At 46.0% G+C, this 13,316-nt stretch overlaps 1 protein-coding gene across 1 annotated transcript in view; it reads right to left on the minus strand.

The window, feature by feature from the left end:
* The window catches only part of FAM171A1 (family with sequence similarity 171 member A1), a 162,721-nt gene that overhangs the window by 37,609 nt on the left and 111,796 nt on the right, over positions 1–13,316 (minus strand). Inside the window, exons 4-5 of the mRNA XM_055296633.2 lie at positions 7,596–7,754; positions 1,528–1,704 (exon numbers count right to left, since the gene is read on the minus strand). Of these exons, the coding sequence (XP_055152608.1) occupies positions 1,528–1,704; positions 7,596–7,754 (336 nt within the window). The remainder of the gene's footprint in view (positions 1–1,527; positions 1,705–7,595; positions 7,755–13,316) is intronic.

Raw genomic sequence — 13,316 nt, forward strand, 5'->3', positions numbered from 1 at the left:
GATCATAGTGACATGACTCACTGTAACTTTGAATTCCTGGGCTCAAGCAATCCTCCCGCCTCAGCCTCCCAAAGTGTTGGGATTTCAGGTGTGAGCCACTGCACCCAAACAGTATTCAGCACATGATCTCATTTCTGCTAAATATGCTTTGTAGAAGGCAACCTCTCAGATAGCCAGCCCCAAGTGACCCCTACCTCTGGTATTCACTCCCCTGTATAGTCTACTCTCAGTGCTGGTCTATACCAGTGTGAGTCTGTGTGACCAACAGCCTAATGGAAAGAAATGATGGTATGCTGCTTTTGAGATTAGGTTACAAAAGACCATGACCTCATTCTGGGCACTTGGGCTTTTAAATTACTATATTTATTTGTTTAGAGACAGAGTCTTGCTCTGTAACCCAGGCTGGAGTGCAGTGGCATGATCTCGACTCACTGCAGCCTCCACCTCCTGGGTTCAATTGATTCTTCTGCCTCAGCCTCCCGAGAAGCTGGGATGACAGGTACCTGCTGCCATACCTGGCTCCACAGCATTTTGTATTTTTAGTAGAGATGGGGTTTTGCCACGTTGGCCAGGTTGGTCTCAGACTCCTGGCCTCAAGTGAACCACCCGCCTCGGCCTCCCAAAGTGCTGGGATTACAGGTGTGAGCCACCACATCCGGCCTACTATATCATTTTTATTTACTTTTGGGTCATTTGCTCAGGGGAAAGCAAACTGCTGTGTAGTAAGCAGCTCTATGGAGGGGCCCACGTGGTAAAGAGGTAAGGCCTCTGGTCAACAGCCGGCAAGGAAGTGAGGTCTGCCTTCAGTCCTGTGAGTCACACTCATTAGCCCCAGCTGAACCTTGCTGGAGAGGACCACAGCCTTGACCCACAGCTTGACAGCCGCCGTGTAAGAGACTCTGAGACCTACCACCCAGCTCAGCAGTACCTGGATTCCTGACCCCCAGAAACTCTGAGATACTGGAGCTCACTGTTGTTTTAAGCAGCTAACTTTTAGAGTGGTGTGTTACACAGCAGTTGATAACTAATACCTATGTGCACTGTGAAAGCCCTAGAAGGACAGAATTCAAGATATATTAGTGGTTTTCTCTAGGTGGTAAGACTTATGGGTAATTTTTATTTTCTTTGTTTTGTACAGTTTTGGCCAAATGTTTGTCCTTTTTCAGAAAACAGGAAAAAAGAAAATACCACACACGACCAAGAGCAACCACATGACCTTCTGGTGAATAAAAGGATGAAGATTAGGAGAGCCAGTTTTAGCTCTAATAACCTCTACAGATTCAAGTAAATTAGGTTAAATGTGCAAAACAAAAACAAACACAAAAACAAACAAGAAGTGAGTTCCCAAGAGAGGGTCTGAACAGCACGGGGAAGGGTGCCGTCCCCATGAGAAACCACACAATGCAATGTGAGCAGCAGCATTCACTGACTTCAAGGAAAGGAGACTTCCATGAGCTTCTTAGAAGGAAAATCAAACAGCAACGAAGCCGTCTGGTAGCCGATCGTCGGCACAGAACTCTTGCTTACCCAGCTTCTGGTCAAACCGCCACGCCGCGACATAGGCATTGTGCCTCAGGCTGCTCTGCGTGGCCAGGGGCACAGTGACATAGATGGGACCATCCACCAGCACCGGCGTTCCATTACTGCTCAGCAAGTGGACACTGACGGCTGTGACTGGGGTCAGGTCATGCCTGGTGCTGTTTCCTAGAAGGAAGAGGCATTTTCCATCATTTGCATGCAAAGTACCCATGTGGGGCTGTGGAAACCTTTGCAAAAAGATAGTTGCAGCTACCATTACCTCCTATATGCCAGGGACTGCATTAAGCACTTTACATACATAATCCTCACCACAATCCGGTAAGGCAGTTAAATTGTCATTTTACACATAAAGAAACAGGCTCAGAGAGAGTAGTAATGGTAGGTAGCCTGAGGGCATACACTCAGTAGGGGCTGAGCTGGAATCTAGGCTCAGGTTTGCTATTTTTTTTTTTTTTTTTTTTAGATGAAGTCTCGTTCTGTTGCCCAGGCTGGAGTGCAATGGCACAATCTCAGCTCACTGTAACCTCCACCTCCTGGGTTCAAGTGATCCTCCTGCCTCAGCCTCCCAAGTAGCTGGGATTACAGGCGTCCGCTACCCTGATGGATAATTTTTGTATTTTTAGTGAAGACGGGATTTTGCCATATTGGCCAGGCTGGTTTCAAACTCCTGACCTCAGGTGATCTGCCTGCCTTGGCAATCCCAGGCCTGTGCTGGGATAATAGACTTGAGCCACTGTGCCCGGCCAGGTTTGCTATTTTTCATTATTGTGTTTTGCTTTCAAAAACGATCTCAAAAGAGAAGGATTTTTCTATAATAAGAGACAAAGGTGTATGTGGAAATCACCGGAAATAACTTTTACACAAAGTGAGCCCCATGCACATGTTAATTACTTGGCAGATAACCTTAATAAAACCAAATGTTTTACAGTAGAGGCTGCTTTTTTTTAAGATAGCAAATTTCTTCAAGGATTGCTTCAAAAATATTAACTTCTGCTAAAAAGTATGCTATTGAGGACTGGACTTGAAATATTTATGAGTTATTTTAATTGTCATTGTTATTTTGGTCTGTTTAAAAGGACCTCAATATACCAATTAGTTTCCATTAAAGGCCTTTGGTCCAAGCCAAAGCTTTAATGACTGCCTACAGATAAATTAAAGAATGCTTATGAGACCAATATATTTATGCACTCAAGCAATCCATTTTACATTTTCCTCTAGTGAAATACAGTATCACACAAACTATTTTCTGTTATAATTTTACATCTTCCTTTGAGCACAATGACAAAAACACAGCGATAAAAAATTTAAGCTGCATTAGAATACAATCTATAGGATTTTTTATTCAGCTACTTATATACTTACCTACCTACCAAACTGAGCTAATGTAAACCTCCAATCTGGTCTACATTTAAACATTTAAAGCAAACCTAGTGAATTTTAGAGTCTCAACAACAAATTACAGCTAAATCCTTCATAGAGCAATTTCTACATAGCTAATGCCACTCTATCTTTTATCATTCATACCTGTCTCTGTTTTTTAATGAAGTCAAAAGTGTGGGAATGGAGAGTTCATGAAAGATCCAAGGTGGAATCACAGATCCAAGTTTTGAAATCTTTTAGTCTGGTTATGTCATTTTATGGTAAAAAAAACAAACAACCAACAAAACTCAGAAGTTATCACGTTTCTGGTCCAAAGATTTTGTGTCTTGAAACATAAATGTGCCAGGAGCTCAAAGTTGACAGAGAAGCAAAGCCAGGTCTACAATCTACTGCTCTAGATTCTGTTAGGCCCTCTCGAGAAGATGGAACTTACAACTACAGAAATGCTGGCCAGGCGCGGTGGCGCATGCCTGTAATCCTGGCACTTTGGGAGGCTGAGGCGGGTTGCTTGAGCCCAGGAGTTCAAGAACAGCTTGGGCAACATAGTGAAACCCCGTTTCCACAAAAAAATACAAAAAATTAGCTGGGCATGGTGGTGCATGCCTACAGTTCCAGCTACTCAGGAGGCTGAAGTGGGAGGATCACTTGAGCCTGGGAAGTGAAGGCTGCAGTGAGCTATGATCACACCACTGCAATCCAGCCTGGGTGACAGAGTGAGACCCTGTTAAAACAAAACAACAAAAGAGAAACTATAGAGACATTAAATAACTTACTAGACTGTATAAACAACTGAGAGATAATGTTTTCCATCAGGGATTGCTGTTTTCTTTCATCAAACTCTAGTCAGGATGTCCAAGTAGGTAGGTAGCAGGTAGTTGGTAGATAGAGGAGAAAAGCCCTAGAAATGGTGTCTCCCTTCTCCTCCCTCATCACCTTTCAACTCTCCCTTCCTGCACATTCCTAGCCCAGGAAGACGGAGTCCCAGTACCAGATCTACCACTCACTGCCTATGTCACCTCCGAAAGTGACTTCATTCCTCTGGGGTCTGTTTCTCTTACCTTCAAAACTAAGGAGGGTAGACTAGATGCCTTCCTGCATCTATGGGAATAAGTACACTCAGCTTGAAACATTCAGAAGTAAGTAGAGCACTGCAGAAACGAGCAGCTTAATGGACAGCAATGTGCATTAGGTTCATGGGATTTCACGTCCCTTTAATGTCCTCTAGCTGTCTTAAGACATTGTGGGGAATTATATCTGCCTTCTTGAGGTCTCTTTCCTCCCTCAGGGCTTCATTAAATGCCTGCTTCTCTATGCCTTCCCAATGACTCTCCCTCTACGTCCCTATGTTGTTTATTCTGCAACAAATTTTTTTTTTTTTTTTTGAGACAGAGTCTTGCTCTGTCACCCAGGGTGGAGTGCAGTGGAGCAGTGGAGCAATCTTGGCTCACTGCAGCCTCCGCCTTCTCAGTTCAAGCAATTTTCCTGCCTCAGCCTCCTGAGTAGCTGGGACAACAGGCACATGCTACCACGCCTTGCTAATTTTTTTTTCTTTTTTTTTTGGATTTTTAGTAGAGATGAGGTTGGTCAGGCTGGTCTTGAACTCCTGACCTCCCAGTGATCCACCCGCCTCAGCCTCCCAAAGTGCTGGGATTACAGGCGTGAGCCATCGCGCCCGGCCTATTCTGCAACAATTCACATTTTGAAGGGCTAAACTATTTTCCTTCTCTTTGTTACGAAACTCCAATTTTACACAAAATACTGAGTTTTATATAGAAAGTGGTTTTCCTTCCCGGTCCATCTGGATGTTGCCTGGCTCCCTTTAAGTGTCCATAAAGACAAGCAGGTGTCAGGCAAATGCAGCAGGATCGTGTTGCGGGGCGGAACACCACAGGCACAAGCGAGGAGAGGAGCTGTACACCTTGGGCCATCTACCTGGTCACTTGTCACGTGACAGGTTCTGCTCAGCTGACATCTAAGGTTCTGTTGGGCTCCATATTCTATCAACTTTTTGGAATTGCAGGAAAAGTCTGCACCTGTCATTTTATTGACTCCTCTCTGTCTTCCTGGAGTTATTAGTGAAAGCAATTTTTGTAAAAAACCCTTGGGAACACCACGGAACATTCTGTGCTTTCTCAGCAGCTGGGGGAAGAGTGCCATGCTCTCTGGTGAGAGGAGGGGGCCCCCAGGAGCTAGAAAGAGAAGATGCTTCTCCACTTACAACTCTGGATCCACCCTCTAAACCAAACAACACAGCCTTCATGCTACCCTCAGAAAACAGCCTTTCGGAGCCCTTTCCAGTCTCTTCCGCAGCCTCTCTGTTTCCATCCACCTGCACTGAACTCTGTTTATGACTCAGTCATTTCCTTCATCTTCGGGAGATGAACTTGTGTCATCTCCCAAAGACACGTCTGGTCCAGGCGTGCCCTCTTTAGGCTGTGAGCTCTTAGATGCCTTTAGTAAAACAGGAAGTAAGTGACTGTGGGCAAAAGACAAGCTGTGTGCAAACTGACCCTGGGGGCCGCCATGGAGCTGGTGAGTTACTGAGGTGTCTGTGCTCAAGGGAGCCCAGGTTCCAAGTCCCCGCGGGCACGTGTGAGTTCACTATGGGTGGATGCCTTCGCTGCTAGGTCTCCGAGAAAGCCTAGTCATTTCTAGGTCAAGTCATTCATTCTTTCCGTGGAAGAGAAATTTCATGTCACCTTGCAAAGACCTCTCTTCCGTTTGAAATCACGGAATGATTTTAAAATAAAACAAGCTCCTCTAAAATCAATAGTTCTGTGTCTTTGTGTTCTTTTTCCCCCATTTTCTCAGACTGCATAATTTATTCAAGAGCTACTGGAAGTGGAGCACAGAAAAAAATTAATGAGTCCCGAGCACGGAGGCTGTCCCTCCAAGTTAGGGTTTTGTGGATCGTGCGCCATTTTGTCCGGGAGGCCGGATGCTGGTTATGATATTTTAAAACATTTTTTTTTCCTTTTGAGACAGAGTTTAGATCTGTTGCTCAGGCTAGAGTGCAGTGGCACGATCTTGGCTCACTGCAACCTCCACCTCCTGGGTTCAAGCAATTCTCCTGCCTCAGCTTCCCGAGTAGCTGGGACTACAGGCACCTGCCACCACGCCCAGCTAATTTTTGTATTTTTAGTAGACGCAGCGTTTCGTCATGTTGGCCAGGCTGGTCTCAAACTTCTGACCTCAAATGATCCATCCACCTCGGCCTCCCAAAGTGCTGAGATTACAGGCATGAGCCACCGCACCCAGGCTTAAACCACTTCTTCATGCTCCCCAAAACAAGACTTTTCTCCCAGACCGGCACATTTCAAGTAATAGTCAATATTTTTTTTCCTAATGATGTTTACTTAAGATGACTGCTATGCCATCTTTCTGATGACAAAGTACTGACGTATTTACTGACATGTTAATCACATCCTCATCAGCACACAAAAATTAAAGAAGAAATGTTTTGGAAAACAGAGAGAAGAAAAATGAGTAACAAATCACCAGGTTGCTTTTATGTATAACCAAAAACTTATTAACATGCTACAAAATGGATCAAATGTTTCAGGTTTAAAAGCTTTTTCAGAATTATCAGTTTATGTAAAGTACTGGAAAATTAAGTGAAATTCAATCCAAGTAACCCTGGGAAATGCAGCAAGTTACTCTCCTAGAAGAATGGAACTCAGAACAGCCTTTGATTTAAAATTTTAATGCTGTGATTAGTCTAAAGTGTGGGGGAAAGGAAAGTGGGGTAGACAAGAAAATAATTCAGGACTCCAGAATCCTGACACCTCTTCCACCAGGAGGACTGGGGACCATTCCAGTGTGAAGGGGTCCAGAAAATGGTGCAGTTGGACACAAACAGAGGTGGAAGGTACCCGTCTTGGGTCTTTCTCCGATAAGGAATTATCACATTTTCTGGGGGATGGCTTTTAGTTTCTCTGATCTTTTAGCTGTAGCATGCCAGAATAGTGGTACTGACCCAGCTGACTTAGAGACCCGCAAGGAGACGGCAGATTCTAAAGCAAATTCAAAGCCTGGCCACTCTATGCCCAGTTGAGGGCAGAGAGAGTAAGTGCAGAGAAAGAAACGATGTGGGAAAGAGCTGGGTGGACACAGATGGCAGAGGGCGGAGGCTTCCCATCCTAAGTGGTCCCCATGCTGGTGGGGCACGGAGCCAAGGTATGCCTGTCTCTGAGTTGGACCAAGCACCACCTCTTCCCCTCCTGGCTGCAGCATAGGTTGGTGGGGTGGTATGTGTCTACCAGCCCCACCCACCCACAGGCTACCCTCTCAAATGGGGGCACGTGGGACAAGGCAGAGGGCAGCTGGGCCAAAAACCCTAAGTCTGATCTTACACTTAAAAAGAAAATTGCAATTTCAATAAGAATTTCTCGGAACTGAATATATTTAGTCCACCAAAGGAGAGCTCAGAGAAGGTGCTTAAGGCAATTGGTAACAGCAGAAGAGCTCAAGGAGACTAATGTGCTAACATGTAATTCTGCAGGGCTTGTACCAATGTAACACAGTTTCAACGCACTTGAACTTGTACCAAGAATTCCCTTCTGCAACTTCAGTGCCTTTCTCCCACATAGTGCTAAATCTCCCAATCATACTTAAAATCCACATGTAAAGACTAAAACACAGAAACTCCCACTGAAAAGAGAAAAGACTCTAATTACCTGTTCCATTTCCGTCTAATCCTCGCAAATAAGGAAAACTGTCCACCTCCGAAGGGGAGCTGGCGGCCGTGAGAAACGCGGTCAGGTCACTGTAGCTGGTGTTCTCAGGCAACCTCAGAGCCCTTCTCTGGAAATGAACACGAGGCTGTGGCCGGGCACCTGCAGAGATTAACCTCTGAGTTACCTCCCCCAGGAGCAGTTTCTGTTTTTAGAAAATGCAAAACCAGGAAGTGCCTCTCTAAGGTTTCAGCAGGCCTCCCCCACCCTGCTCCCTCTCACAAGGCCTCCCTTCCCCCATTCATGCAGGACGCAGAGATGTGACAACATGCTATTATGGGGAGAGAAATAATAGCTCATTGTCACATTTGTTTTGACACAGGATGTTATTTAGGTTTTTAACAAAAAGCTTTTTCCAAGTTCTATGTGCAAGCAGTCTTGTCACTGCCCAGCATTTGCCTGTGGATCTGGGTAGCATTTTGGGAAACTCCATGTAAATGAAACAAGTAGATGACAATTAATCTCTTTATGCAAACAGTGTAAGAGATACTCTTTGATACCACTGCAAACCCGTCTTTAATCTCCCTGGAAAAATCTGGTTTAATGCCATGAACAAAATTGAAGGAGGGCAAGGGAACTGACTGTGCAACGTTGAAAAGAATTGCAAATAATACCCCAGTGGCAATGAATCTTCTCTTTCTGTAGGAGCTGCCATTCGTCATCATCCAGTCTATTCTGGAGGCGTGCTTCCTACTTGTGATGGATTATGTCACAGAATTTATGATGAGACTTTTGAAATGATGCAAAATGATGCTTCTTCACCAAACTCAACTCCTTTGTGTAGGAGGACGGGTTGGGCTGACAGGCCCTAGACAGTTGTGTTGTGCCGTCACCTGCAGCTTAACTTTGCTCCAAATTTTGTTTTTCTTTTCTTTTCTTTTTTTTTTTTGAGATGGAGTTTTGCTGTTGTCACCCAGGCTGGAGTGCAGTGGTGTGATCTCAACTCCCTGCAACCTCTGCCTCCCATTCAAGCGATTCCCGTGCCTCAGTCTCCCAAGTAGCTAGGATTACAGGCGCCCACCACCACACCCAGCTAATTTTTGTATTTTTAGGAGAGGCAGGGTTTCACCATGTTGGCCAGGCTGGTCTCGAACTCCTGACCTCAGGTGATCCACCCGCCTCAGCCTCTCAAAACTGTTGGGATTACAGGTGTGAGCCACTGCACCTGGCCCAGATGTTGTTTTGATCATAAAACCTGAACTTGTTTTTACCTAATGCTGCGGTGATATTCACAAGATGTAAAGGTGCTAGGTAATTTTGTGCAAATCTGGGAAAAGCATTGTTAAGAGAAAAACTGTAGATCCAACCCCAGGCTTGAGGCAGACCACATTCCACCTGTGCTCCACTGAGGGTTCCTTCTCCTGACCCCCTGCTGTCTTGCTTCAACAGCCCCGCCCAGAGCTGGTGGGCTTTATCTCCACTCCAGGGTTCCTTTTAACTCTGGATCAAAGAACTTGTAAGGAGTAAAGAAGCCTGTCTAGATGTGTTCTAGAATAAGGGAGTTTTAGACCTCCAAGAATCCACTAGTCCAAGTCTCTCTTCTTAAAGGTGAAGCCACTGAGGCCCGAAGGACTTATGTCTGGGGCAGCCTGTCTTGGCTACATACTGCCTAACTGGCAGGGAGTCACAATGCTCCCTCTTCCTTCTAAAAACTACCAGCTAGACTTCTCCAGGGGCTGGTTCTCCACTCTGTGAAATCCAGGCCCAGGTTTAGAGCCCAGCGAGCAGGTGTCCAAAATCATGAGAGTCCTATCTAACTCCGGTCATCTCTGCTGAAACTAAACAGACACAGACATTAGTCTAGCTCCAGATCACCAATTCCCTTTCTTCATCCCTAAAACAAACCCACAGTGACACACCAGCCTCTGGAGATCTGGGTATTTTAACATTATTGTATTCTTCTTAGTCTGGTCTTATTTTCCCTTGATGTTACAGAATACCGATGTCTTACTCCTGCCACCTCCTTGGTCTGTGGAGAGTTCAAATTCCTCGGGCGTCCCACAAGTGCTCTGTGTCCTGCCGGGGGCAGTCTATTTCTGGTCCCTTCTCCCCCTTGCCGACACACATGGCACACAGCTTGCTTTTCTTCTCCCTTTCCACGCTGCCCTCCAGGATGGAAGGTCAAAGCCAGCATTCTTTCTCATCTCCTCACTCCGGATGATGTAACAACATTCATTGCTTCTGGTATTTTTTTTCAATGATCAGGAAATATATGTTCTCTACTGGTTTTCCGGCTAAATAATGCTGCTGATAGTATTCAATGAACAAGCCCCTGTGTAGAAGCCTGGGTCTCACATGGTGGAAAAGTAAAGCACTCTGCTAATAGGAAGAGGACAAGAATGGTGAGTCTACATGTGACGGAGCAAAGAGGGAGCCTGTCCTCGTGAGGGTCCGGGCAGAGGCAAAAGCTGGGCTGGTGACCCCAGAACAGGGAAGGAAAAGTGCACCCCTCCAGGTCTTAGGAGGAGCCCCTGTGAGACGGGCTTGCAGAGACCTGTGTGAGGGCAGTGGGGCACAGAAACCTCCTCTGACTGGACTGAGGGTTGCTGAAAGACAAGGGGAGCCTGGGAATGGGCCCAGGATACGCAGCCAGGACTTAACAGGGACTGGCCTGGGACCCAGCGAACAAGAAACCCAAGCTGCTCTCCCCAGCTCTCAGGGCCCTGGTGTCTCCCACTGATCCTCTGCTTCTCATGCCTTCTCGAGCAGATCAAGTGTTACATGCATTTGGGTGGGCAACACATCTCTCTCCCTTCCCTGCCTCTGCTCCACCTCTCTCCCCACTTGTGCAGGAGAATTTGGTCCCTGGCCAGACATCCAGAGTCTATCTGCTGGGGCTGGGGCCTGGGGGTATGTAGCAGGCTATGCTGGGGCAGATCCTCACGGAAAGGATATGGCCAGTGCAGCTTATCTGACACACCCAGGGACTGGCACGACACGGGTACCATCCATGAGGGGCTAAACATCCCACCACAAAGCACAGGCAACACCTACGGTGACGAAAAGGACTGAAGCAGCATGTGAGGAATTTAAGGGTGCAAGCTATTCTGAGCCACAGCACAAATAAAATCGAAAGAGGGTATGCATGGGGTTGGGGGAGCGGTTATATTCTTAAGCCTGCCTCCGTGTACTAAAGCCGCTAAATAGTTCCACACTTCAGAAAGGAATATGATTGGGAGGGGGTGGCAGGGTAGGCAGTGGATAAGCCTGTAGGGCTCCATCCCCATCCCCAAAATACTCAGACCCTGCTCTCCTGAAAATACAGGGGTCCCTGCTTCCTCTCGCTGCATTTCTTTCTTTTCTCTTTTTCTTTTTCTTTTTTTTTTTTTCTCAGAGAGAGTCTCGCTCTGTTGCCCAGGCTGGAGTGCAGTGGCATGATCTTGGCTTACTGCAGCTCTGCCTCCTGGGTTCAAGCAATTCTCCTGCCTCAGCCTCCTGAGTAGTTGGGATTACAGGTGCCCATCACCACACCTAGCTAATTTTTGTATTTTTAGTAGAGACGAGGTTTCACCATGTTGGCCAGGCTGGTCTCGATCTCCTGACCTCAGGTGATCCACCCGCCTCAGCCTCCCAACTCTGCATTTCAAAATCTGTTCTTCCCTCTTCTCTTCTGCCCCTAACCACCTCCAAGGTCAATCCAAGCCTCTAATTTAACTTTTGCTTATTCATTGCAAGACTTGACTCAACTGTCTGTTTCTGCCTTCGTCAGCAATCTCTTTCTCTATAGGCTTTTTCTCCCCAACCAACAGAAACACTGATTTTTTTCCCCAGTCTAGAACAATAACAAGCAAACATTACTTTAACTCTGTTATCCCCATAAGTGAATGCCTTCTGTCCTTCCACCAAGCTCCAGTGATGTGGCTTCTACCCACAATGCATGCTGCCCTTAGAGACATCGACTGTATGATCCATAAACCCCATGACCACAGCTCAGCCTCCATCCTCGTCGACCTCTTCACAATGGTTGACACTGTTCGCCCCTCTTGCCCACGATCCCCTTCCTCCTTGGGATTCACGGTCCTGTCTGGTTCTCTCCAGTGTCTGCCTGCTGTTTCCTTTGCAAGTCCTTCCTTTCTTGTCCAATCTCTGGATGAAACAGCTCCCAGAGGGCTACCACCCATCGCCTCTGCCATTTCTGTGCTCTGCTAGCTCCCTGTGGGTTCCCTTTCACTGCCACTGCCTTGGCTGGTACCATCCACTCCAGCCTTGGACTCTTTTCTAAGCTCCATGCCTGGATTTTCCCCTGCCTTCCAGACACTTCTACCCAGATGCCCATCTGTCACTCTAAAATCATCATCTACCTTCTCTCTCACCTAACAATATTCCAGTCTCCCCAACACCCAGTTTTGATTTTAGGTCACCATCATCATTCTCCCTATCTATCATCCTGCATGTTCACTCAAGTGCCAAGACTGGCCAATCTTCCCTTACCAGATTTCTTGTATCATACTTCTCTCCCTTTTTTTTTTTTTTTTTTTTTTTTTTGAGACGGAGTTCTCCCTTTTTGCATCCAACAGCATATGTTACCTTAGACTACCTCTCACCTCAACTATTGTGAAAGCCTCCTATCCAGGCTGTCTGCTTCAGCCTCACTCCCTTTTCATCTACTGACATTGTGACTGTTCAAAGATACTACTCTAATCATGTCCTTTCCCTGCCCAGAAACCATCAATGGATCTCTTCCACTTACCAAATTAACAATGATGACAAAAACAACAACAAAAATGAATAGACCAATATAGACCCAGACTACAACTACACCTCTTCTCTGAGAGGCATAGATCAGTGCTTTAGAATTTACAAAGTGCATAAATAAAAATATGTTATTTAATATTTACAACAACCCTGTGAAGAAGGAACCCTTTCCTTTCTTTATGGATAATGAACCACAGCTCAAAGAGGTAAGTGACTTGCCCGAAGTCATTCTGCTTGTAAGAGGTAGAAAGGAATTATTTTAATTCTAACTCTGTAACCCTTCCTATCACACCATGCCTACCTCAAAATAGATGCTCTCCTGACTGCCAACCAATTCTCATCCTCTGGCCAAATAGGACTGCATGACTAAGTCTGATTCTTTCTTTCTTTTTTTTTTTTTTTGTTTTGAGACAGGGTCTTGCTCTGTCACCCAGGCTGGAGTACAATGATGCCATCACAGTTCACTGCAGCCTTGACCTCCTGGGCTCAAGTGATCTTCCTACCTCAGCCTACCGGGTAGCTGGGACTACAGGCACATGCCACCACACCTGGCTAATTTTTATATTTTTTTCTACAGGTGAGGTTTCCATGTTGCCCAGTCTGGTCTCAAACTCCTAGGCTCAAGTCATCTGCCCAGCACAGCCTTCCACACTGCCGGGATTACAGGTGTGAGCCACCACGCCTGGCCTCTCTGTGTGTATACATTTGTGCATCTCCATGTCTGAAACTTCTTCCCCTCATCCTACAGCTCATCCAAAACGCATGTCAAAAGCCACCTCTTCTATGTAGTCTTTGTTAATCCCACCCTAAGCTCTAAGCTCTATTTGCATCTCTCTTGTAGCACTGCTCTTACTATGTCCTGTATCATAATTATTTGTATATTTGTTCATCTGCCTAATCAAGAGCATCATGAGAACATGGGTGGTGGAATCACTTAGCTCCAGGTTTAAATCTTTCCTCTACCACCTT

Source organism: Symphalangus syndactylus, chromosome 10 (assembly GCF_028878055.3).
Source record: "Symphalangus syndactylus isolate Jambi chromosome 10, NHGRI_mSymSyn1-v2.1_pri, whole genome shotgun sequence".
NCBI lineage: Eukaryota > Metazoa > Chordata > Mammalia > Primates > Hylobatidae > Symphalangus > Symphalangus syndactylus.